Genomic DNA, 26,801 nt, shown 5'->3' with positions numbered 1-26,801 from the left:
TTTTTTTTGGTACTAACAATTAACAAAGTTGTATATATATATATATATATTGAAAGGAACAAAGTTGTATATTTTTTGAAAGGGAACAAAGTTGTATATGATCCTTAAAATACTGCACATTACATTTTTATAGACAAAAATACCCCATTTGCCATTATAACATTGTTAACATAATACAAATTAAAAGATGAACAAATAATATTAACATATTAATTGGTTCTTATATTTTGTTGTCCAATTAATTTTGTCATGTCATATTTCGTTAGTCAATTTTATAATTTCATTTTATGCTAATAATTTCATTCAATTTGTTGTCAATGTATCTATTTATTTATATTAATTTAATCTATTTTCTATTTACAAAAAAGAATCTATTTTTTAAAAAAATCAAGGAAATTGAGATTTATTACTCACTTAAAGTGATATTAGCTCACTGACCTTTTTTTTTTTTCTTTTTTCTTTTTTCCAGATATGCAACATGTTGAATTGGTAACATTTTATCTCATTTATTTCTTTTTTTTTTTTTTGAAAGGATTTTATCTCATTTCTTTGCAAGTTAGTTTTTAAATTATTATTACCATTACCACCACTATTAACATCATTACCATACAACCATCACCACCACCACCACTTAATATTATTATTATTAGTATTATTTTATTATTATTATTATTATTATTATTATTATTATTATTATTATTATATACCAAATAGTATGTTCATTTATAGAAAATGAATTAAGGGTGTGTTTGGAAACTCGGAAAATGATTTCTGAAAATTATTTTTCCTAGTTTTTGGTGTTTGGCTAGGCAGGAAAATGGAAAGTCAAAGGAAAATCAGCTCCAGTCAATGAAAAATCACACCATTTTTCCGGAAAATGACTTCCCTTTTTTGGGGAAGTCATTTTCCGGAAGTGCTCTTTGCCTTCCGGAAGGAAAATCAGCTGCCTCTGATTTCTGGCCGGTCACCAGAGAGCAGTGCTCTCTGGTCTATGGCCACACACCAGATAGCAGTGCTCTCTGGTTTCCAGCCAGAAACCAGAGAGTAAGTAGTGCTCTCTGGTTTCCATCGTTTTCTTTTTCTTTTTTTTTTTTATTTTTCATTTTTGTAATCTTTTAATAAATAATATTATGTGATTTAAAAAATATATTACTATTTATAATATTATTATAAATTTTTTATATTTTAAACAAAATAATTAATTATATAAAATATCTAATTATACAATTTTATATCATTTTCCAGAAAATCAACCAAACACACAAATACAGTTTTTTGCTATGCAACCAAACACGAGAAAGGAAAATATTTTTTGAAAAATGACTCATTTTTCAGAAGTCATTTTCTTACTTTCCAAACGGACACTAAACACAAAAAAGTTACAACATTTTTTTAAAATAAGTTATTTTATGAAAAATCATTTTTCAAAAAAATATTTTTAAAGTTTTCAAACCCACCCTAAAAGCATGTACTAGTTACAAAAATATATTTCTAAAATAATAATGATATTATTCCAAACCTTAAGGGCAATAATGTAAACAACGAGCCAATCATTCACAAAATACGCTGCTCTTGGATCTTTCTTCCCTGTTTCGTTGGCTGCATTGACACATTATTATACAGACGAGAACGCAGCAATCATCTTTCTATTATTTTATTGATCTCATCATTATTAGTATAAATTATAATCTTTATATTTGATTTTGCTACTTTCCTCTTTAATTATTTGATAAAACTTTCTTTCAAAATCATCTCTTTCTCTTCCTCCTTCTCTCTATCAAAGATTGGTTTCTTTTCTCGCGATTTTTACACGTACATTTGATTTCTGTTCTCCAAATTCTTGAAATTCAACCAATTTTTGCGTCTGGGTTTTTTTAAATCAGCTCAGGTAACCCAAATTCGTAAGCTTTTTTTGTTGATTTCTCACCCAATTTCTAGGGTTGTTTAGTCAACCCGGCCTTCGTCGAGAACGCGTAATTGAGCCAACCGGGTGCCTACGAACCGTATAAAACCCGACTTTTCAAGCTTCTCTTGAAGTCTTGGTTAGAACGCAATATGGATCCTCAAAAGGAGGCTCTACTGTGTCAACTCACCGAGTTAATCGCGGCCATTTCATCGTTGCCCGAGTGCCAGACGGTCTCCAAAAAGATGTACAGTAATTTGGTGCGCAGGGTGAAGCTTTTGAGTCCTCTGTTTGAGGATTTGAAGGATAGTGATGACGGAGATAAGCTCGGAGACGACGTCGTTAACGGGCTTGAGTTGTTGAGGCTCGCTCTTGGCTCAGCTCTAGAGCTTCTTAAATCAGTCCACGAGGGCAGTAAGATTTTTCAGGTATCACTTTTTACAGTTTTTAGTTTATTCTCTACAAATTTTTAGTTTGATTATCCCCTTAAGTTGCTGCTATTCATCTAATCATATGGTGAGTGAGAATATGTTTAGGAAATTATAGATTCTTAAATTATAGCTTGTTGAGAAATGAGAATTGGAATGAATTCTTTCAATCTGTCTAAAATAGCTTAAGCTTGACTTGTTGCTATTTGCTTGTGGTTCGTCCAGAGATAATCCCATTTTCCTTAATGAAAGGAGTCAAAGGATGTCTGTTTTATAAATTCTGGTTCTTATTTGTGTAGTTTAGGACACTGGACAATTTGTGCAGGGATGAATGTTTCATAAATTCTGGTTCTTGTCTGTATTTGTTAGGACTCTGGAAAGTTTATGAAATTGTGGTTAGCTTGAAGAATGAAGTCTGTTAGTTAAACCAAAAAATGGATAAACTTGAACTCCTCTTTTGGATATTACATAAATTCATGTCAAAATTGGCAATTAATTGCACTGGTTCGATCGATCGATCACCCTAAAGTCTTGCTCCAGCAACAGTGTGGGGTTCGAATCCCATTGGGAACCTGGGGGACCGATCAGGTGATGAAAACTCCTTAGGTGTAGAGTGTATAGGCAAGGGGTGGGAACCTCGGGACTCACGGGGTGACTCGCGATTTACCTCCTCAAGTGGCTCTTGGGCAGGGGTTTTGAGGGGGATTAGTCTGGCATAAGTTGGGAAACCTAATGTATCCCAAAAAAAAAATAATAATTGAATTGGTATTTTGTGATACTTCAAGTTCACTTTTGGTATGCCATCTAATTTTTCATGGGTCTACATGATACAAAAGTTCTTTTAGTTCTTGGAGATTACGTGATTGAATATTGTAGTTTTCAAGTTGTGTTGTTGTACTTCAAGCATTATTGATTCATTGGATCACTTAGTCATTCTTTAGATTCCATCTCATCTATATTTGGTTATCCACTGCATCGTTGTTGTTTAATTTTGGTTCGAGAAGGATTTATTTTAAATGCGTTGTGTGCTTTTCCTGTTGCAGGCTATGCAAATAGATAAAATTTCAGGCAAGTTTCATCATATTACAGAAGAGATAGAAGATGCACTAGGTCACATTCCTTATGATAAACTTGATATATCAGAGGAAGTTCGAGAGCAAGTACCCATTTATTCATTTTCGTTTGAAGAATTAAGTTGCATTCGGAAGTACAAATTGGTGTTTGCTTTCTAACCAACTATTTTTCACACGCCTTCGTTTCAGATTGAACTTGTGCATGCTCAATTCAAAAGAGCGGTCGGGAGGATGGACTCACCTGATTTACAACTCGCAATTGATTTAGCCATGGCACAAAGAGAAAAAGATCCTGACCCTATAATCTTTAAACGGCTATCGGAAAAGTTGCATCTCAGGACCATAAACGACCTTAAGAAGGAATCGATTTCCATCCATGATATGGTCATCTCGTCTGATGGAATTCCCGAGGAGTGCTTTGAGTCTGTGTCGTTTATTCTGAGAAAAATAAAGGACTGTGTTATGACGGGAAATCCTGAAAGTGATGCCCCTGAGAACGAAAAAGCTTTGATTAAGCACAGATCTCCAGTCATACCGGATGATTTCAGGTGTCCGATATCACTTGAGTTGATGAAAGATCCCGTTATTGTATCTACTGGCCAGGTATGGTGCCTTCATGTTGAGCATATAACCATTAATGTGCAATCCAACTATCAGCTTAGGCTTTTAGTTGAGATGGAACACATGCTTCAATTTGGTATCAGAGTCAGACCAAAGGTCATGGGTTTGAATATCTCGACGTGTTAGTTGAGATGGAGCACATGCTTCAATTCTTCATTCCCGGTCTAAACTCAATCTGTGTGTATATGTTATATCTAATTGTCGTTTTACTTTTGTCCCTACATATTGCAGACATACGAAAGGTCTTGCATACAGAAATGGTTGGATGCCGGGCACAAAACGTGCCCTAAGACACAACAGACCTTGTTGCACACAGCATTAACGCCCAACTATGTCTTGAAGAGTCTAATTGCGTTGTGGTGCGAAAGCAATGGCGTTGAGCTTCCTAAAAATCAAGGTAGTTGTCGGAACAAAAGGTCAGGGGCGGGTGGCTCAGACTGTGACCGGGCTGCCATTGATGCATTGTTACAGAAACTCGCAAATGGTAATCCCGAGCAGCAAAGGGCAGCTGCTGGTGAGCTCCGTTTGCTCGCAAAAAGAAACGCGGATAACAGGGTCTGTATTGCAGAAGCCGGGGCTATTCCTTTGCTAGTCGAACTACTTTCCTCGTCAGATTCAAGAACACAGGAGCACGCTGTTACTGCGCTTCTTAACCTGTCCATAAATGAGGCTAACAAGGGCACTATCGTAAATGCGGGTGCCATACCTGATATCGTCGATGTACTGAGAAATGGCAGCCCGGAAGCCCGAGAAAACGCAGCTGCAACTCTCTTCAGTTTATCAGTTGTTGATGAAAATAAGGTGGCAATCGGGGCAGCCGGGGCCATCCCGGCTCTTATCGATTTGCTGTGTCACGGGACTCCGAGGGGGAAGAAGGATGCAGCAACTGCCATATTCAACCTTTCGATTTATCAAGGGAACAAAGTGAGAGCGGTAAGGGCCGGGATTGTGCCACCGCTGATGAGATTACTCAAAGATCCCGGGGGTGGAATGATGGACGAGTCACTCGCTATTTTGGCAATACTTGCTAGCCATCAAGAGGGGAAAGCCGCAATTAGTCAAGCGGACCCACTCCCAGCTCTAGTCGAGGTAATCAGGACAGGCTCCCCTCGCAACCGGGAGAACGCTGCAGCTGTTTTGTGGTCTCTCTGTGCAGGTGACGTACAGAATCTAAAAGCAGCCCGGGATCTTGGAGCAGAAGAAGTTTTAAAAGAACTGTCGGAAAATGGCACAGACAGGGCGAAACGAAAAGCGGGAAGCGTGTTGGAGCTCCTCCAACGAGTCGATGCAGTTAATTCATAACAAAGAGTCGATGAATTGGTACGATGAAATTCTCTTAATCTGCTTCCAAGAGGGTATGTATAATTTAAAGTATATTTAAGATTTTTGCCACAAAAGTTGAATGTTAGAAAATCAAGTGTGTTTCTGTACAAAAGGATGAAATTCATATTGTAAGCTTTCTTCTTTCTTCTTCCTGGTCGAGTAGGAAAAAGGATGACCAGAGCCTGTGTAGTGTGCCACATTACAAAGTACCAAACTAGCAATACATTGTTTGATTATGGATCAAGCTGTAAATTCACAAGGATTATTCAAAGTTTAAATCAAAGTTTTTGTCTGTTTTTCCATTGTGACAAAGATTACATAAGTGAAGGATTACACATTTGTGTTTTTATATATTATATATTCCATATGCTCTCACATGTTAGAGCTGATTATCTTTTACGACTCGTTTAGTTCGCGAAAAATATTTGAAGAGAATAGAATTGAAGTTTCATAGAAAAGAATTTATGGAAGATCAATTACATTTTTTGATTGGTGAATTATTGGGAATATTAATTTCATTGTTTGGCTGGATTTGAAATTGTAAGGCTTTGGCCAGGCACCTTGTACTCGGATGACATGTAGTGACCTTTCCCATGTGGAAGGTCATGAGATCAAGCCTCAGTGCAAGCATTGTTGACTCTTTGTCCTTCATTAAGTAGCATTCAAAAAAACAATTTGTAAGACTTTGAATATGGATTTGAAAAAAAAAAAAATTGCAAGGCTTTGAATATGGATTTGAAATTATTGAGAATAATGAGTGTAAAGATCAAAATATATCTCTACACAATAATAATGATAATAGACTAGTTAAGTTTTTTTTTTTTTTTTTTTTTTTTTTTTTTTTTTTTTTTGGTCTGTTAGAGTCATAAGACAAAGATGTTTGGTGATTATCAAATGGTGTAAAATATTTCAAAGATATAAATTGGGAAAAGACAGTTAAGTTGACCCTATGTGTAATGATAACCATGAGTTTGGATTTGGTAGATATTTCCAGCCGTGTTAACCCCATGTCTGTGGCCTATGGGAATGGGAAAGCAACGGCAAATTAAGTCCACAAGATTGTGTGGACTACGGTCCAAAACGACGTCACTGAATTTTATGTATTAGAATAATATACATGTTTTAAAATAATATTATTATGTATTAAAATAATGTACATTATGTATTAGAATAATAAAACTTCTGAGGTAAGATAATGTGCATTTATATGTTTTAAAATAATGTACATTATGAGTTAAAATAATGAAACTTATGGAATAAGATAATATACATAATATGTTAGAATAATGTATTTTATGTATTAAAATAATATACATTATAAGTTATAAAAATATATATTACAACGGAACATAAGAAAAAATTACACGAAAAGATGTCATTTTTGGACCGTGTTACACAGACCGTCTAACTATTGGAAAGCAACTACTCCCTCTCTATATTTACTTTTGGATGTTGATGGAAATGTGGTTGGGCTCCAACTTTGACTTCAATTCTCTAACCTAATGCTGCATGTAACCACTAATGGAAGCTTCCAATAATTAAAAAAAAAAAAAAAAAAAAAACTAAAATTTTGAGAAAATTCCAGAATTCGATTGGTTTGTGAGCCCTTTTCACTTCATCAAAGCTTAAAATATTCGATTCGTGGTTGATTTAACATGAAAGTGTATGTCTGCATGAATTTAAAATTAAAACATTGATGAATGAAAATTACATTCTTACCCTTAAATTTAAAGTAATAATGGATTTAATTATATGTTATTGGTGTTATAATTTTTAATTTACAAGTTCTCTTTTAGGGATATCTCAAAATTTTCAGATTTTTTTATTGGTCCACAGTATAATTGCTGATCCCATATAGATCAGATCAGAGTAACTAAGTATAGGTAAGAGATGGATGGTTTTAATAAGGGAAGGGCATTAGGGCAGGGTGGTCAAAGTTTGGATGGGCAGCTCAGATCCACATGACCACATATATATAATTGCCTGCCTAATTGGTTTCACTCAGAAGTAAGCAAGAGAGAATCCAAGAAAACAAATAGTATACGGAGTATATATATTCAATGATTGAACAGTAAACGCATGCATATATGCACGCAATCAATGGGCCGGAGAAAATGAAAGAACAAATTAAATAATAAAAAAACCTTCTGGAAGCATATATTATATGTCAAAAACAACATTAGGGGCTATATATATATGCCACAGCTTCAAACGTAAGAGTTTCAAAGCCTTGGATTGACCGGCATCTCTATAAAATGTGCGTACGTACAGCAGACAAGTAGTTGTGCAACCATGCATGCATTATATATGGTTCTTGTTTTTCCTAGTCACAAGCTAAGTCCGGTGAAGAAGAACATCACAAGTCTATGTCGTTTGGAATTCAATAGCGTCTTTAATTTGTTCTGAAAGAGCACAGTCAATTAATTAACAATTTATAGTACTTGTTATTCATCTATTTATTTATAACACGTAGTTGTATTGCCCTGAGCAAATAAACAGCTACAATTAGAGGTAGCTATATTATGGTCATTAATAAGGCGTCCTTTAACATCCTGTAATATTTTCAAGAAGACACACGATCTCTTGGTTGATCAGGTCTTTGGGACTACACCGAGACCAGGGCCGTATTTTAGGTAGATACAAGTTTTGAACCTAGCTTTGACCTCCAAGTTGAAATACAATAAATACACATTTCTACCATCTCTTCATAAAACTTTTTAAAATTAATTAAAAACTTTTAATTTTTATTTTTAAACTAGCCAGATAAAAATTAAATATTAGACCTCTAAAATTTGGGACCCCTCTAAAATTGGGGACCCTGTGCAGTAGTTCAGCTTGCACAGTCTAAAATCTAGTCCTGACCGAGACCACTCCTTAGGTTAATTTTCGTAGGACTCAAGCATTAGGACTTAATAGTAATGCTTTTGAATCGAACTAAAGTGTCTAAAATACATGGCAGTGATCTATTTAGGTAGGATTCAGGTCTATTATCCTATCCCTTCTCCTTAATGGCAAATTATACTATGGACCACAGATAAATGTCTGTTTTTAATATATGAAATGTTCATTTTTAATGTACTAATTTTTTTTTTTTTAACAAATCTTCAGTACACACAAATTGAATCTTTAGAAAATGAATATTCAGTATCAATAGTCCATCTTGTAAAGTAAATCATAGTCCATGGTATAATATTGTTCTCAATCGAATCAAAGATGGTTCTTGCAACCTTTAATGGGCTAATATGCGGATAATTTTCCCCTTTAATGGGCTGTGCTTTTTATACCAATTGAAGCCCATTGCCTTATAAGTTAATAATATCCGTTATTTTCCTTTTCATCATCTTCTAAAATCTAAAGTATAAACCTCTCTCTCGGTCTCGGACAACCAACCAAAACCCACAAGCTGAGCCCCGATAAAACTACCGGAACTCCGGCCCGGCTCGGATGGCGGCAATACCGGCGGTTGCGGCGGCGTCCACCTCCGCCTTCACCTTCCTCAACCTCTCGACATCACTTCCGCTTGCTCGCATCACTCACTGTCGTCTCCGGTGCGTAATCGCATCTTCGCTCTCCACTTCCGCCAATACTGAATTCAACATCACTTTCGCTCCTCCCAAGCCGAAGCCGAAGCCTTCACCTCCGCCTATAACCTCAACCTCAAACTCCGAGGAGCAGCTCTACACCCCATGGATCGTGCGGGATGGGAAAGGGAATCCCGCTCCAGCGAGTCTTCTCCACGCGATGGCCATTGCCAAGACGAGCAAGAAGAAGAAGAAGACGACGACGATGAAGAGCGAGAATGCTCCTAAATCCAAACCTGCGGCGCTCTCAACTGAGCCTAAGTATTCGAAAGCTGCCCGCCGGTTCTATAACGAGAATTTTCGAAACCCTGCACAACGCCTCAGTAAAATCCTCGCTGCTGCTGGAGGTAATGCTCCATTTTGTTTATACTTAGCCGTTACAATTTCAACTTCTTTTTGGCTTTTGCGTCTGTTAAGTTCATCTCTCCCCTTCGTATACGACAATGTAGTTGTGCTAGAAGAAAATGAAATTTTATAATGTGATTACTGATTAGTTGGGGATAACCTATAATGGTCATGTTTGGTAATGTAGTTAGCTTATCAGCCAAATTGTTAGTTGTATGACTTGGTTAAATAATCAATATGATTGTTTGATTAATTAGATTTTTGTAATAGCTTATTGCTCTAAAATGTTAAAATTCAACAAACTATTCAAATGAGCTTTTTCAATTAGCTTTTTGAGAAAGTCATTTTGCATGTAATAGCTATCAGCTAATTGCCAATTTGACAAACACTTTTCTACAATAATCAACTAATGCTATCAACTTGTCAAACCCACTAATCCAATCAGCTAACAGCTATTTACCAAACATCTCCAATATTTTTTTTTTATAAAAAATAAATAATAAACTATGATATGAACTTTGTTGAACAGTGGCATCAAGAAGGAGCAGCGAAGAACTGATTTTTCAAGGTCGAGTTACTGTAAATGGTTCAGTTTGTAAAACTCCACAGGTAAAGTTCATTGGTAGTGTTACATGGAGCATTTTGTTGGTGGCATGGGTTATTTATATTATTGACATTATTTCTTGTAATGGGCAGACTAGGGTTAATCCAGAAAAGGATATAATTTATGTTAATGGGAACCGTTTATCCAAGAGGTTGCCCCCAAAGGTTTACTTTGCATTGAACAAACCAAAAGGGTAGTTTTATCTTCTCCCAGACCCAATCAGTGTCTTTTATTTGGTGTTTTTTGTTCTGTTCTGCTACGGGAAATAATGCAAGTTGCATAATGATGTAGGTACATATGTTCATGTGGGGAGAAAGAGACCAAGTCGGTCATGAATCTTTTTGATGATTTTATGAAGAGTTGGGTATGTATTTCTTGTCTGTTGGTAACTTGGTAAACTGATACAGTATTATTTTGTGTGTGTGTGTGTATCTGAAAAAAACAATGAGACAGTCATTCAAACTTCTTCCTAATGCAGTTTGCTCACATGTTTATATTGTAATCTCTAGAGATTTTGCTATCCAGACTTATTTCTCTATTGACAATCTGTTGACATGTCTTCATGTGTTCTATTCTTTCTGTCAGCATAAGAGGCATCCAGGAGAACCCAAGCCACGGCTATTTACAGTGGGGCGCCTTGATGTAGCCACAACTGGCTTGATTATTGTGACAAATGATGGTATATATGCCATATGATGTTTGACTTGGGAAATGGTTCCTAAATTCCTTGTTCATAACAGAAAATTGACACATTTCTACCATCATGGTTTCTGGTACTGTTCTAGGGGAATTTGCTCACAAAATTTCGCATCCTTCATCAAATCTATCAAAGGAGTAAGGTTCTATTTTGGTTTTTGCTCTTCATAATTATGCTCTTTTTTTTTTTTTCTTTTTTTTTTTTCCTTTTTCATACATCAGAATATCAGATGGCAATCTCTTAGAAATAAAAATAAAATTAACAGTAGTAGTAGTAGTAGTATCATCGTTGGCAGCAACAGTAGTAATAATAATACTCCGTAATAAAATTATGCCCATTTTCCTATGTGCTTGTGTTCCACATTTCGATACAAATTTATGTAATAAATAAATGTCTGTGTTCTTTAAAAAAAAAAAAAACATTTATTAGGGCATCAAGAAATATTTGCAACAGATATTAGGAATTTCTCTTTCAAATCTCATAGACTTTGTTAAATTATTAGGTGAAGCATACCAACTACAATGGTATTTAGAGTTATGGAGAGATTAAAATTGCAGATAATGGCTAAAATAAGAGAATTGTGGGTCCAATTCTAAAAGGATTTAGTATGGCAGCGTCTCACTTTTATACCATATGCTTCATGACTAAAACTTGATTCCATGCAATTATAGTATGTTCCTTTTCTCTACTCTTAGTTTTTTCTTAATTTGTTGTTTACGTTCTGACTTTCGGCTGTAAATTGATGGGTGTTTTTGCACATCTTGCACTGGATGATGTAATGCTTTATAACTGTTGCAGATATATTGCAACAATAGATGGTGAAGTCAATAAGCGACACTTGATTGCCATCAGTGAGGGAACAGTCATTGAGGGCGTCCACTGTACCCCAGATCTTGTGGAATTACTACCAAAACAACCTGATATCTCAAGGCCACGACTTCGTATAGTGGTACTGTTTTCTATTTCCTAGTGTGCTGATGCATACTTGGCAATTTACAAGGATTTTTCTATTTTCGTTTTCTTACCCTTTGGAAGGTGATAAGCTAAACCTTTTTTTATTTTTTGTCTTGTGTTGTAGATATAGTTATAGCCTTTTAATTATCTTGTAATTTGCGTAGGCGGCATTATCAAAGACACATCACATTTTCTTTTCTTTTCCTTTGAATACCAGGACCCTTATGGCCTCTGTTTCATTAAATGCTATGAAATCTGCCTTGTGAGCTTCAAAAACAGTTTTCTGATGAGTTGTGTATGGGAGAAATGCCAAAAAAAAAAAAAAAAAAAAAATAGAAAGTACAATTTTTTAGCCAAAGAAAGCAGTTTTCTTGTAGTTTGAGGCTCTGATATAATTGGGTTTGAATTTCTTTTGTTTAAATGGAGCAGGTCCATGAAGGGAGAAACCATGAAGTTCGGGAGCTTTTGAAAAATGCTGGACTCCAGGTATGTTTGGTTGTTAATGCCTGTTCTAACCAATTTTTCTCGTTCTGCTAAAATCAAAATGGAATACCAAACTACAAAGTTGCTCTTATTTTGTTCATTGATAGCCAATGTTCTTCAAGTTGCAGATTCTGATGTTGTCAATATTAAAAAGTTGACTCTTTTATGTTGTTTTTTAAAAATTGGTGTTTAGCTGTATGCACTGAAGCGTGTGCGAATAGCTGGGTTCAGGCTTCCACCAGACCTTATGTAAGTTGTTTGGCAATGCCTTTTTGAAATAATATTTTGAAGGATTTCTTTCCTTTGGGGGTCGAGTTAGGATGTGCTAAAAATGACTCCTTTCTCACCGTTGAGGATGTTCTTTAGTCTTTTCAGTTTGTTTCTTTTACTAGCATGGTGTTGTATTAGTCACCGTTACTTTGGCAGGCTCGGGAAGCATGTTGAACTAACTGCAGGAAACATGAAGACATTGGGGTGGAAGAAATAGGAAAGTTGAATGGACGCTCGCGTGATTTAGTTTCAAAAGCACACTTTGCTGAAGATTTTGATGGGATTCAATTGCTAATATACTAGTTAGCAACAGTCCTTGAGAATTCTAAGGATTCAGTTTATCTGTCAGTTCTCATATGATGATGAATGCCTGGCATGTAAACAGACCAAATCCCACAGGAAAAGAAGAGACGACAGATGATATCAAAATTAAATAAAGATTCAATTTTATTTGAATTTGGGGGTGGGTGGTTTATGTATTTGGGTAATTCCAGTGGTAGATAGGATTGATGCCTGTAATGTGGTGTTTTCAAAATGATGGCCATATGGGCAATTGCAATTAGATTCAATCATACTCTTTAATGAAATTGTTACAATTCAAAGCCGAAGAACTTCTATAGCTTGTTGGGATTTTAACTTTTAATGAATGCGTTATCAATGACAAAGTATTAAGTTGTTGAGCTGTGTTAAAAATCCTGTCTTTTTAATTTTTTACAAACAAAGAGACTGGTGTGGCATATGCCAAATGATGAGGGATGCCTTATTCAGTGAACTGATTGCAATTTGCAAGAAAATAAATATTATTCTAAGTTGTCCATTGGACTATGCTTATTTATTTATTTATATTATTAGAAGTGTTTGGAGAACATAAATAAATAAATAAATGGAAAGATGAGATCCACTCGATCACACATGTATCCATCCATACCTGCAACTGCACTGCCATGATTATCAAATCATTTAATCGTCGTCGTCTACGCCTGCAATTCATAGAACATCCTTCATTGCTCATGCCTAGCGGGGCAATATCTCAGCTAGACGATGCTCTGCATCAACTGGGATTTCCCTTCCTGGGACCTGCACTTTTAGAAGACTATAATACCTGCACCACCAACCAAAATCTTTTTAATTCTTCTCATGCTTTTCAAACCCCACCACCTTAAACTTTGTCACTCCATAACTTACTCTGCATTTGTAAATATGGGCTCATTATCGATAACGAACACAATTAGGGCCTGTTAGAAAGTATAAAAATAGAACCATAATTAGGAGGTCATTGCACCTCAAAAACTAACTAGTAAAAGAACGATAACGATTTTTTTTTTTTTTTAATTACCTCAAATGGGATGTTTAGTAGCTCATAATATGTACGGACCCGTTCAAAACTCGACTTCACAACTCCACTGTCGATAGAGGGGATGGCAGCAAGAGCCTAAGAACATACATGGCATAACAACAGACCTCTTAGCCAAGAAGCTAAAATAGTGTAGCACAAGCAAGCACTGCCATGCTAACTACTTGGTGGGTGAGGAAGAACTATTGTTGTCAAACCTAACAGTGGGAAAAAACAAAAGAATTAAGTAGAAGGAAAAAAAAGAAAAAAGAAACTCAACCTGCTCCAGTGCAATGGAGTTGCGACATATCTGTTGAACCCCAAATAGGTTGATAGATTTTATATCATTCAAAGCCTAATAGCCAATAATGTGCTTGTCAGTCATTAAGATGGGATACACATACATAATACATTCCTAGTATAAAAACAAATTTCAGACTATAATGAAAACATGGAGGCATGCAGACCTTGATGAAGGAATTTGCTGCAACAATGCATATGGAACCAAAAATATAGTTACGCTTTGGTCCAGCAATGAAAGGTAACATTCCTTCATCTCGCCGTGTTATCTGTCACACACCAGACACAAAATGTTGGAAATTAAACAACACTTTCCAATTTTTCATACTGACTTTAATTTGATGGCTCATATCTCAGTGAATACTTGATGGATTTGGTCATGTCACGCATGCATAGAGAGAGCTATGGAAGTATGGTTTATAAGGAATTAAATAGCTCACTTATTGGAGGTAGCAGAAGAGGGCTATGATCTGTTTAGTGGAGACTGCCCAGGTATCTATAACTTGGAAGTTACATTTTCCAGTTTAAACATGCCTCGAGTCCTATAGTTTCCTATTATTGTAACTTATATTAGTGATCATTATTTGTCCTTAAGTTGAGTCTAGCATAATCCATTCACTAGTATAAATATGCACATAATGGAGTAATGTTGTAAACAACTAAACACACTCCATAGTATTGTATGCTTTAGACCTACAACCTTAAGTCCTTAAAAACAAGAGTTACATATAATCCCCATAAACAATACTACGGCTGGAGCACTAGAGAGAGCTGCATTTACCAGTGACGTTAATGAGATTACATACTCATCAGGCTCCTCTGTGTCATGGTCATCCAGATATTCCCTAATTGTCATTTCCTGTGCAAAATTATATATTTTATTGGTTGCAAATATTATCAATTTCTTGTCTCACTAAAAATTGAGAATCAAATGGAAAATTTGTGACAAATAAACCTGCATGTGGAAAATAGTCTCCAACTGAAACTCTATACGCAAAACCTTGAGGCAATCAACTGCCAATTTTCTATACTCCTCAGCAAATGATATCAGATCCTTGGGAACAGAACTAGTTGTCTTACGGTGATGGTGAGTTTTCTGCCTACCACTATCTTCTACTTGAGCAGATGCTCTGCAGTGCATCTTTGCAAGCCTGGGAATAAATGTGATTAAAAGAAGATATCAAAAAAAATAAAAAAATAAAACAATGGTGAGACCACAACTATAATCAATATACTCAACAGACTTTTGTTCAATTATGTTTTCTTCACCAGAACATTGTTAACAAGTACATACAATAGGTGCTTTGAGAATAATAAATAAATCAGAATTCAGTCATATATCATCCACTTAAGAGTTAAGATATGTTTCTCTACTTAACACTATCAAGGCCAAGCTCACCTTTAGCAACAAGTCTTTGTGTCCTTTTTCTTAACACTACTTTCTCTTTTTTTTCTTTTTTTTTTTTTTCTTTTTTTTTTTGGCTACATAATTGTCCTGTTTCTTGCTATTCATTTCCATCTATTCATTTCCCTCACACTTGCAGTTATGGTATTGCACTTTTTATGTGTATCATTAGGCCTCCAAACCCCAAACAGCAGCTCTAGGCCTTATATTAAACCTGTTCCATAGAAAAACATATGGTGCAGTAGAACATACATCAGGTTAAGAAGACAAGTGGACGGATGTCAAAACAGCGTTTCATTCCTTTTCCCTCTAAAATTCTCTCATAACACCATTAAAAGTAAAATGCAAGGACTTAAATTTTTCAACCAAATCAAGCTTCAGGAACATACGCTAATAATAACTTGCCTTTCTATAGAGTCTGCAACAAATTCCAGTGAATCACTCAAAGATGCCAAAAGAACGAGTTTGTTATCATCGCGAATCAAGTTCTCCTGAAAATAAGGAAATGGCATGATGATATTCTCAAATGACAACATTAAACGCAGAATTCAAAATGCTACCCTTTTGGCTTTTGTACTCAATCATTTTTCTTCTTGCAGATAACACCCATCACCCACCCACCCGGGGGGGAGGGGGGTCTTTTCTTTCCCAGTATACACCCCAAATATTCTTTTCCATGCTTAAGTGATAATATCTATTTAGTTTTATGTACTTAGCATGTCAATGTGCACAAAACTAAAAGACCATAAAAGGCTGTCAAGAGTCCTAAGCCTGCACTTATTTACATGAAATGGCCTTAAATCGTTAAATACCCGTTTGATCGGCCTCAAATTCAATAATAGATCGCTTATTTCCTTCTCGTAATCCCTACCATCAGAAGAAGCATAATTTTCTGAGTTTGGATAACGAACTGAGCTTGGTAAATATGCACTGGCTGGATGAAGTCGCATTAGATTTTCAATGTCATATCTTCCAATGACCATGTAACTTTGTTTCTCAAGAACAGCCTAAAATTCAGTAAGAAGAATTGAGTCATCAAAGTGGAGCAGGAAGGAATGCACTATAATTTAACAATATAATCATAGCAATATAGTGGGAGAGAATGTGCTATAGGTGCATAATACTCTGTATCTAACAGCTACATTCTGGTGAATCTCCAAATCGTCTGTTGACATCACTTACACCAGAAAAGTTCATCAAAGTAAAAAAACTAGAGAACTTAAATTTATCATTTCTTTCGCCATGACTTGTCTAAAGATAATTTGGCTTTCAAATTCAAATTACCAAATACAGTTCAGTGGATCCTATATTTCTTAATTTGCATTCATTGATCTTATACCACCAGTACTTCTGTTTATATCTCACAGTGTATCTTCAACTCTTTTTTGCCTTCTCATATTTTTGACTTATTGATGAAAGAGAAGGGTAATTGAGACTCTAATTACTCCCAGGGATCATTAGACATTATTAGTTCATGACCAAAGTTTTAGGAAGAAATGAAGAAAAGCATTTTAAAAAAAAAAAAAAAAAAAAACCTGATGCGGTTTTGGGAACAATTTTCAAAGATGAAATATGAAATGGATTATTGCATACATGCCAGTTGTCACCCATTAAAGACTTCAAGGGTCATGTTTAACACTCTGCTTAGCTTAATAGAAATTTAAAGAAAGGCAAACCAGACAATAAACTAGTCCAAATAATAGAAAGGGAAGTAATCATAATGGAGCATCGTGAATAACAAAATAAAGAATATTTGGAAATATAAGTTTTTTTAAAAAAAAAAAGTTAAAACAAGAAAGAATAAAGTAAAGGGAATATCATTGCCTCCATATATGAAGTTCGACATCTTTCATATGTCCTTTCAAGAAAACTTTGCACATAGTTCACAACACCAGTAGCAAATTTAGGCAATGCTTGAGCCCATCCAAGCACCTGGAAAAAAAACTTAAGCTTCAATCCAAGGGGACATGTGTATGTGTGTGTGAATTAGTGATCTAAGAAAATAAATGCTCATAACAAATATGGAGTACCTCTTCAGCTAAAAAAGAAATTGCCAGAAGTCCTTGTAGCACAGGCCGCCCTTTCTCAACTGAAGAGATATAAGACGTTGCTTGAGCTCGAGGCCGGAATGCAGCAGGGCCTGAAAAACAAAATTTCAGAAATCACTGTCATATTGATAAATTCTCAATTATATAAAGGAAAGTGGAGTTAACATCTCTAGACTGATTGCAAGTTAAATACAGAAATCATTTAAGGACCACATTTAGTTTCTTTATTATTTGGCAATTGCATGATAGTAGACCATAATACGAGTCATTTGCTGTGTTAAATGTAACCCTAGCCCTAGTAGGTTTCAGTGATGGGCTAAGCCCACCTACACCTTTATGTTCATGCATAAATAGGGCATATTTTACACATGAACAAAGAGTCCTTTTCTCTGTAACATGCTGAACTCGCATTTTCCAGACTGACACAATTGCCACATTCCAGACTTTGTTCTGTAAAAGTCAGAGTAACTATCACGACTACTGATACTTACAAAAGAGATTTTCAGTTGATGCCAATGTGTACTATGGTGAATTTAATCTAACTTCTTGGTAGTAGCATTTCTTGTGTACTCATTGACATATATAGACAAGTAACAAAAGAGAGGCAGCCACTGCTTAAACAAAAATCTAGAGAACATGATGCCCAAAGGAACCCACTAAAATGCTGATTACTAGTAGAAAATGAAGCAAACTGTCTCATATGTGAGTGTGTGTGTTTGCAAATGGTACATCTCCAATTCCTCATTAACAAAATCACGTTTTTTATCATTAAGTGTAACAAATAAATTTTAAAATTCTAGACATTAAAATCAACTAATGCAAAATGCGAAAAGTTTAGTAATCTTAATCTTATTTTAATTCACATCAACTAATTTAGAATTTGAAAAAAGTAAAAGAACTTGCTTGCTATGGCCTGCTGCACAGCTTTCCTGTAATCTACAAACAGTGCTGGTAAGAAACGATCCTTCACAAAGTTCTCCACAAATGTTAGCAGCCCATCCTTCCTACAAATTACAATTATATATATAAAGAATAGAAAATCCCATAACAGAGAAACATGTAACACTCTGAAAGATGTATTCTCCAGAGATAAAATTAAATCGTTTAAATACCCTGTAAACATTTCAATTTATATAATCATAATCAATCCCAAATCTTCTTGGTTGCACTGCTATTGGATGGAAGTTCATTTATTTATGCAACTTTAACATACTGTAACCAAGCCAACTATTGCTTGCCCATTATAATGTCTTCCACTTCTACTAAACAAAACCCTTGACCAAGCCAACCCAAACCATCATTGATTCCAAATTCTACTCAAAATGGAAACCTAATCTTCAAGATTTACACTGGTCCAACCTGTCAGAAATCCAGTTTATTCTGTCCTCCTTTTCTTTCAACCAGTAGTACTAACTTGAAGTTCATTATTATAAAAAAATAAAAATAAAAAAAAAAAAAGGATTCAGATTCTTAATAAGTTTCAGAAACCCATGAAGTACTTTCTCATGATTATGACAATAAAATGTTGAATTGATTGCTGCCAATCACAAATCTTCCCAAACTTCTCTTTTCAGCTATGTACACCCTATGCAGGTGAAGATAGTATGTTTAAAGGCTACTAGCTTTCAGTGTCCTGTTCTAGACTAAAATATGGCTGAAAATCACCAAAGAAGCCTGCAAAATGATCCAGCTTACCCAAGATGGGAAAACTTTTGAGGTAGCATTGAAGCAATTTTATCTGTAAACTACAAAAATAAAAAATAAAAAGAATTAGTCAGGAAATTCACCATTACTTAAGGAAACTAGAAAGCTAGGAGAACTCATACCTCAACAGAAGGCCGATATAAAGATGCTGCTAAATATAGTCCCTGCTCAGGCAAAACAGCTGTACTGCCATAACCTTCTTTAACTACATTTGAGGCCCTTGAACTCCATCCTTGGCTGATAAGGTCAACTCCTGAATACCAATAGTCGTGGACAAATAAGATCAGGGAAGGGACTGAAGATGGGGAAGACCTAGTATGCAATCAGGACTAAGGACAGGTCAATTCTAACAATCGCAGACAGATAATAGACTGAAGAAAGGAAACTTAGTATACAAAAAGTTCCAATCTTAGACACAGCTTTCTGAGTTTATTTGGAAAAGTATGAATTTTGAATATATGTAGTCATGTAATTAATGACCTATTCAAATGCAAGGCATGCATAATAAAAACGGGGAGGGGAGACCCATTATTGGGTAGATAACATCAAAGAGATTAAGTTCATTCCTGAAGTGAAACCAGAAATATTTAAGAATTTTAATACATGCTTTATTACCATGGTTAGGAACAGATACAGTAGCATCTGTGAAGCGAAAAGTAAACGTGAAACCATCTTCAGATCCATCTCTACAACCAATAAGCATTATGATAAAAATAAACCATAAGCATCAAGATAGTCAACTCAATACAATGAAACATGAAAAACAATATGGAATAGAAGTAAAAAATCCAACACATCACCCAACCATAATTTATATATCATCGATGAACTATATATATATATATATATATATATATATATATATATATATATATATATATATATATATATATATATAAAGACAATGTACATAACCAATGTGTATCCTCACTAATGGAATAAGCCTTTGGTTGAGGTAGAGCACATTCTTTAACATGGTATCATAGCAAGTAGAGGTCTTAAATTCAACTCCCACGCCACGTTTAGCTCATCCAAAGAATCTTGGCATGCATGATGCATGGGAGGAATATTGAGGATAAAATATAAAACATCAAATGCCTAACCTCATTATCATCTCAATCTTTTAGTTCAGATAAAAGACATCCTTGAATATAATTTTTTTTTTTAAAAGTAATGTTTCACATCCAAGAGTACAAATGCATTTTCCACTACATAATTACAAAACAATGGGAAGAGAAATATAGTGCTATCTTGATCCAATTCACAAAACCCTGAACAATTTGTGACTCTAGTTTCTCATCTTAAGCAAAAACAAAAACAAAAACCAAAAAAAAAAAAAAAAAAAAAAAAAAAAAAAAGGAAACAGAGTTTAAAAGGATATACAAATTCAAAACAAAAAAAAAAAAAAAATACAAATTAGCATTAGAAGATTAAGGCATGATATTGACATATGTTGAAACACATGCTTTTTTGTTTAGATTTTCTGTTTTGATGATATTTTTTGTTATGAGTTCCGAATTTGGATTTGTTCCTCACAAGATATTAGAAATGTAGTTTGTACTAGCCTATAAATGCCTCCCTATCATACCAGTTTTACAGCCTTTGAGTGTTTTTTTTTTCCTACAGCATTTCATTCACTTGCCTCTTATCCTTTGAAGGTGTCTTGCTAACAAGTCTGGCTGTTTGGACAGCAGCATCAGCAGAAGCAGCTTCAGGAGTTGCCCGTAGGATTTCACAAATTAATTGTTGACATTCACTCTATTTTCACAGTTAATGGAATAATATGTTAGTGGTAAATGCATAACAAAATTCCATTGTATGAAACTAACCGCCTGAATAGAAGTTAGCACCAAAAGGCAAATAACAAAGAGAGAGGAAGTAAGAAACCTGCAAGACATTCAAGGAAAAGCTAATACTATAGCCTCCAGTATCACGAGACATGTCTGAATCTGCATTCCAATTAATATCAGTAGGCATAGACCTTGGTGTATTCAAGTCAACTTGTTGCAAAGATTTTGTCTCGAGAAGATCGCCAACAATTATGTGGTTTTCTGAAAATTTTGCAATAATACTCATGAAAGTTAAGTGCAAAAGATTACAGCACTTGATTTCTGGAGACAATAAGGAATTTCCAAGACTTAGTGTTTCCTAACCAAATATGCAAAGAACAGAGTCCAAAATTGAATCAAGAAGCTCCTTTGCAGCAGCCTGTGCTTTTCCTGTAGGAGCCATTACAGATGAGACAGGACTGACAGCTAGCACCACTCCAGCCATTGATATCCCATTTTGACGTTTTTGTTCCAGTGATGGATAACTCTCAAATTTTCCTTTCAGAAGGTGTAAACCTGTAATGGCAGTTTGAGCGCATGGGCCAATGTCAGGTCTTGAACTATTTACATTTTCTGCAATAGATTTGATCTTGGTAGTGATTATCTCATGTATTGTAGGCCTGAATCTTTGGCTGTTGAAAAAGAGAGAGAGAGAAAAGGAATCAAAATTAACATTGAAATACAGATTCAAGAAAAGATCATTATCACAAGAACTTAGCAATCTGAAAGCGAAATTGTCATTAAAATCTCTTAATTGTTACTGTGTAAAAGAAAACTATGTACATTGAACCATTTCTATTGTGATAAGTGGAAGAGATGATCATAGATTGAGAATGTTCTAGGTAAAATGTTCTGCTCAGAGGTAAGCTGAAAGCATATCAAAATGCTGAACTACCTTCTGTTTCAACAATTCAACCTAGTCTGAAGCTGCTAATCTACAATCCATTATCTAACATTGTAACATATATCTCCATACAAAGAGGAATTTTAAGAAGTAGGTATAAATAATCCAAAAGCAAGCTAACCACACACCATATTATGGCACCACAAGCAGCAACTTTGCCAATCATGCAAAGGCACTCAACCATGGTCTGCAAGTACTTCACATGCAATGGAGCATCACTCTTTGTCATTGCTTCCTGCATTCAAAACATAAGTTAATAGTTCACCCCTAATAAAATAGAAAACCAAGGTCCAGTTAGACAGACATTATTGATTAGATTTGCATCAATCATACAATAAATTCATCAGGAGTAGCATCTGAAAGCCATGTTGGAACTTGATGTGCATCTTTGGCATCCTTTAAGGCACCATCACCACCTTTAGAACCTGATGCAGTATTATGATGTTCCAGCACACCATGTTCACCATGGCCATTCACTGAAGAGCTGAGAATTATGTAGAAAGTACACAGTGAGCACAGCTGCCACAAATTAGTATAACTTTTTAACTTTGTTCCAAAGTCTTTTCTATTAGAAACTTGGTTGTGTATGCTTATAGCTGATCTAAGAGTTGACTCATCCAACATGCAAGATTTTTTATAGACTACTTTGTAAACCAAAAGTGTTCTATTTTGGCATTAAATGTCGTGGCAGAAACTACCCCAACCCATCCAAAATAAGTAAACAATAGAAAAGTAGAAAACATTGCTCATGCCTTTTCTTAAGCATTACAAATCCCCAATCTCAATTCATAACCCCAGCAACTGGCATCAAAGCAGGGCAAGTGAAGCGTTGAAGGTTGTGGCCAAGTCATAAAAGCACAACCAAACAAGAGAAACAGAAAGAAATAAAACAATAGTGTTGAACTTGAGAAGCAATATCACTTGAATCTGAAAAACATCAGGTTTGGAAGTATACCGGTATGTTCTTTTTATAAATATACCAATATGTTATCGTGATATCAATTATTATAGATAAAATCACTAGGAAATGCATATAGTTAAATATTGTTAGATGACATCATTAAAAAGGTACAAGAAAACCAAATTCACTAAAAAATTGACGATGGATATTTGGAAGGTCACATGAAAGTATATAATTCTTGTCATACCCCCCATCAAGAGAACTTGGTTTTCTAGATCTGTTGCCAGCTCCTAATGAACCAAACTGATTTTCACCTTACTTGGTTTTTCGAGACAATGCAATGGCTGTTGTAGTTGGGATTTTATCCTCCCTTTCATTAATATTGAACAGAGCTGGACTGCATTATAAACAGAAATCTTAAGTTACTGTAACATTCCTAAGACAATAATAACAATAATAAAACTGAATAAATAAACATATGCATGTTTTCTACAAAGCTTTACTGAAATTTCTGACTATAAAATTTAAGGAACAGGCAGAACTCCAGTCTGAAATATATTTGAGACGAAAAAAATAACTTTAAAATATTGCATCCGAAAAGTTTGGCTTGCGTTATTCACTTATTCCTGAAAGAGCCAATGAGGTAAATAATTCAGCATAAACACCAAGGTAAAGTCACTTGTTTCAAGCATCCCATATCCAACCATATAGAAATTATATTACCTGTGTTCACCCTTATGATAGAGATGAGCATGCAAATCTTCCAATATTTTGTAGAAGAGAACTCCTCGGAGCTTTGACAATTCAGTTTTGACATCCTGCAGAGCACCAACCTAAGCAATAGGAGATACACATAATTAGCAACCAAACTGAGATTTCAACTTGAACCACAAAGCAGTAAGTGCCAGTAATTATTAAATGAATATGCAGAGATCTAAAGCAAGAAGATGAGAGCAATACAATAAGTCAATTATAATGATAATTCGACGGCCTTTAGAGAGAGCATAGGCATCCAAGAGTTGAGGAATTGATTGCGAAATAGGTTACATACAATGTTCCCAGGGAGGATTTTTATGGCAGATACAAAAAGTGGAACAATAACAAAAGGAATATGAAAAGAAGACTAACCGTCTGAAGGCCCTCTCTATCAAGCATCCCAGCTGATTGAACTTGAAATTGCGCAGCAGCATAGAACTGCTTTTCAGCAATGAACTTCTCTATCTGAGTTGGAATCTGGGATTCATCATAGAAAGATGAGACAAAAAATTAATAAGGCCTAGAGACAGAAAAATGTAGTAATATGTCTAGGTATCTCAAAAGAAAATAAGAAAGAAATAATCTGTGGGGCTTGTATCCTTTTCTTGACAATCATACTAACATTTATCATAAGCCTAGGCTTACATTGCTTTGGCCACCCATTGAATGAACTTCATGGTCATTTGAATAGTACTACATGTTCATGTGAATAAAGCTTACTAGAATAAACATGAAGGTCATTCATTTGTATTGGACTGAACACACATTAAATTGCAATGAACAACATGTTCATTTAGTGTGTGCACTGGTGCACCAAACTTTTTCATTGCTATTGAGGTTCACAATAAGGCTCAATATTTTTTTTTCTCTAAGCACCAAGTAACCAAGGTAGAACTACATCAAGCAGGCAAGTCAGGTACAAGAATGGAGCCATATGTAATATAGTGGGGATAATTGACCCCACTGATTTGTCCACTTACACTATGTTAATTTCAGCATAGTCTCAAATATCCAGCGCTTGTTTCTCACAATATTTCATTGGTGTGGATTATCAGTTCAGTATTTAAAACAAAGTACAAATATGGTTAATGTCCAAGGTGCAGAATAGGAAAGAATATTTTCAATAATGCTAATCTAAACAAGTCATACTAGAGTTAATAGAAAGGTACAAGTTTAATGGTATAAAAGTAGCACGAATTGTGGTGGAAAAAACCCAGGTTAAATTAATTACATTTGTTTTCAGACATTATTATAAATTGTTGTATACCACTGTGGAACTGGGCAATGAGTTTGGCCAAGCTGAGCCTACATACTAGGCACCCTATATAGCTATTACAATTACAAAGTACTGCAAAATATTCAAAGATTAATCCATTCTAGAAAGATAGAGTTGGTCTCATTGTTATGATCCTACTGCATTGCCACATCAGAGAAATACAACTTGATTATCAACTAGATAGAGAAGTATCTTAAAATAAAAATAGGAAAACCAAAACATTTCACCTTTGCTATGCCTTCAATTTGCTCCAAGAGAGCTATAATATGTCGCAGTGTAACTGACCGATACCATAATTGATGTAACTGCTTGTTACGGGCACCCAAAAGTTTCTTTGTATCAGTCAAATCAACCTTTAAGCCACTAATGCTCTGGGTAGATTCAGTGAATAACCGCAGAATCTGCAGAAGAGGGTTTTGGGGGTAATATGTATACATTAAATATATAAGACGCTGTCACCATCTCAAAAATGTAATAAAGCAGATAAAAAGTTGTTTGACACCGAGTAAAAATGTTGATCACATGCAACACAAAACAAAGATATCATTGGCTGAGACTGAGGGTCTCTCTTTTGCTACTAGTCCAAATTGAGTTGCAGAACTGTAAATCACCTGCGAATAATTCTGAATTGCTTTATTGAAACCACCATGATATGCATGCACTACTTCGTCTACTATTTCCTCGACAATTTCACTCTGTTCCTTCAGAATATGCACTTCACCTTCCCGATCCTTCGAGGTCAAAATATGAACAACATGGGGAAGAGAATCGAAACGTGCAGTTGTCCAGCTTTCATCTATCTTACACAGGTCATCTCGTAAGTACTGCAATTCCCATTCAACAAAATGAGAGAGAATGCAATAACGCATCAAACCAATCTCTAAATAAAACCACAAAATAAAATCCTATCCCAACGAACACCAAATATCAATTCCGTTCATAATAGCAGAATTACGGTAAATTCGGATACAGATTACGAATCCAGGAACAGTGAAAAGCCATTCCAGCTAAGGCTCGAGTGACATTGAGGTGAAAATGAAACAGAAACTCACCTCCTTCTCTGCAGGAATGGGGAGTCCACGGAATAATGCCATCAGAATTCAACCAGCTCGATCACAATAACTGCTTCCTGCAACTCAAATACGTACATTATTTCCGTACAATTACGTATATATACAGGAGCGAGAAAACGTACGTACGTACGTACGTACATAAATTACGTATCTGTGTATATACGTCCTACGTACGGGAAGAGAAAATACCTGTTCGGATCTGGTAGAAGAAATGGATCAGTGATCGTAGGCGGGAGGAGGAGCTCAGCGTAAAGAACAGAACAATGATGGCAAAAGTGAGTTGATGATGTCAGAATATTTGTTTTTAAAAAATCAACAATTATATTTTTAATCACTTACTTTCAAAAAAAAAAATATTTTTAATCACTTTTTTAAAAAATAATATTTTTAATCACTTTTATTTTAAACAAAAAAAATCAATAATAAGGGCCAGTAATTTTATTTATTTATTTTTTGAGTGGAAAACATAATAGATATCAAAAACTAAATGTTGAATACATGAAGGATAGACAGAAATCCAAGTAAGAGGACCAGACTGAGAACTAGCTATCTTCCCTTGTTAAGACATTGACAAACTTATTCGCTTATTTAGGAATAAAATGAAACGACACATTATCAAACCGTCGTTTGAGACTTCAACATTCCCTGATCACACAAGCTAGCATAGGAATAATCCAGAGAAGTAGAAACCAATGATGAACAAATCATCTGGCAATCAGAAGAAACCATCTACCAATCGCACCCCATCACCCAAGATAGCGCCTCCTTAATTGCCATAGCCTCGACTAGATGTGAGCCCTAAAGGCATCTCACAGTCAAGCTTAGAGCCACAATAAACACACCATCCCCATCATGCACCAGCACAGCAATAGACCTCACATCACTATCTGGAAACACCACGACATCAACATGGATACAAAAGCCGTCATTTGCATTAACACTTGCTACAGTATCATGCAAAGGTGGCGAATGAGTATAAATGTAGTGCCA

General features: G+C 35.2%; 3 protein-coding genes across 4 annotated transcripts; 2 read left to right on the top strand and 1 right to left on the bottom strand.

The window, feature by feature from the left end:
* The first annotated feature begins 1,702 nt into the window (after nucleotides 1-1,702).
* On the top strand, nucleotides 1,703-5,653 carry LOC109190666 (U-box domain-containing protein 14). Of its 2 annotated transcripts, XR_002055756.1 has the most exons (5): nucleotides 1,703-2,331; nucleotides 3,375-3,491; nucleotides 3,594-4,007; nucleotides 4,257-5,381; nucleotides 5,514-5,653. XR_002055756.1 is itself a non-coding variant. In XM_019341214.1 (4 exons), the coding sequence occupies exons 1-4, from the start codon at nucleotides 2,056-2,058 to the stop codon at nucleotides 5,325-5,327; spliced, it is 1,878 nt and encodes a 625-aa protein (XP_019196759.1). In that variant the 5' UTR covers nucleotides 1,703-2,055; the 3' UTR covers nucleotides 5,328-5,653. The 2 variants fall into 2 exon arrangements, 1 of the variants encoding a protein (XP_019196759.1); XM_019341214.1 differs by having other exon boundaries at nucleotides 4,257-5,653.
* Nucleotides 5,654-8,689: 3,036 nt separating this feature from the next.
* LOC109190688 (uncharacterized RNA pseudouridine synthase aq_1464) lies at nucleotides 8,690-12,940 on the top strand. Its single transcript, XM_019341251.1, has 10 exons — nucleotides 8,690-9,276; nucleotides 9,804-9,883; nucleotides 9,971-10,071; nucleotides 10,170-10,242; nucleotides 10,464-10,557; nucleotides 10,664-10,712; nucleotides 11,374-11,524; nucleotides 11,959-12,015; nucleotides 12,206-12,261; nucleotides 12,439-12,940. Exons 1-10 carry the CDS (start codon nucleotides 8,793-8,795, stop codon nucleotides 12,497-12,499), a joined length of 1,206 nt encoding a protein of 401 aa, XP_019196796.1. The 5' UTR covers nucleotides 8,690-8,792; the 3' UTR covers nucleotides 12,500-12,940.
* A 48-nt stretch (nucleotides 12,941-12,988) lies between these two features.
* Nucleotides 12,989-26,108, bottom strand: LOC109190687 (exocyst complex component SEC8-like). The gene is made up of 27 exons (XM_019341250.1): nucleotides 26,000-26,108; nucleotides 25,791-25,865; nucleotides 25,350-25,562; nucleotides 24,966-25,139; nucleotides 23,835-23,939; nucleotides 23,430-23,539; nucleotides 23,026-23,103; nucleotides 22,139-22,289; nucleotides 21,934-22,040; nucleotides 21,226-21,533; nucleotides 20,960-21,123; nucleotides 20,715-20,830; nucleotides 19,688-19,758; nucleotides 19,195-19,325; nucleotides 19,064-19,113; nucleotides 18,272-18,372; nucleotides 17,351-17,460; nucleotides 17,145-17,252; nucleotides 16,133-16,327; nucleotides 15,726-15,811; nucleotides 14,871-15,066; nucleotides 14,697-14,774; nucleotides 14,083-14,184; nucleotides 13,896-13,970; nucleotides 13,619-13,714; nucleotides 13,468-13,517; nucleotides 12,989-13,384 (listed from the first exon to the last, which is right to left on the bottom strand). Exons 2-27 carry the CDS (start codon nucleotides 25,830-25,832, stop codon nucleotides 13,297-13,299), a joined length of 3,105 nt encoding a protein of 1,034 aa, XP_019196795.1. The 5' UTR covers nucleotides 25,833-25,865; nucleotides 26,000-26,108; the 3' UTR covers nucleotides 12,989-13,296.
* Nucleotides 26,109-26,801: the final 693 nt, after the last annotated feature.

The sequence above is a fragment of the Ipomoea nil genome, unplaced genomic scaffold (assembly GCF_001879475.1).
Source record: "Ipomoea nil cultivar Tokyo-kokei standard unplaced genomic scaffold, Asagao_1.1 scaffold1576, whole genome shotgun sequence".
Taxonomy (NCBI): Eukaryota; Viridiplantae; Streptophyta; class Magnoliopsida; order Solanales; family Convolvulaceae; genus Ipomoea; species Ipomoea nil.
The sequence above is the reverse complement of the archived record's forward strand: the minus strand, read 5'-3'. Positions and strand labels throughout refer to the sequence as shown.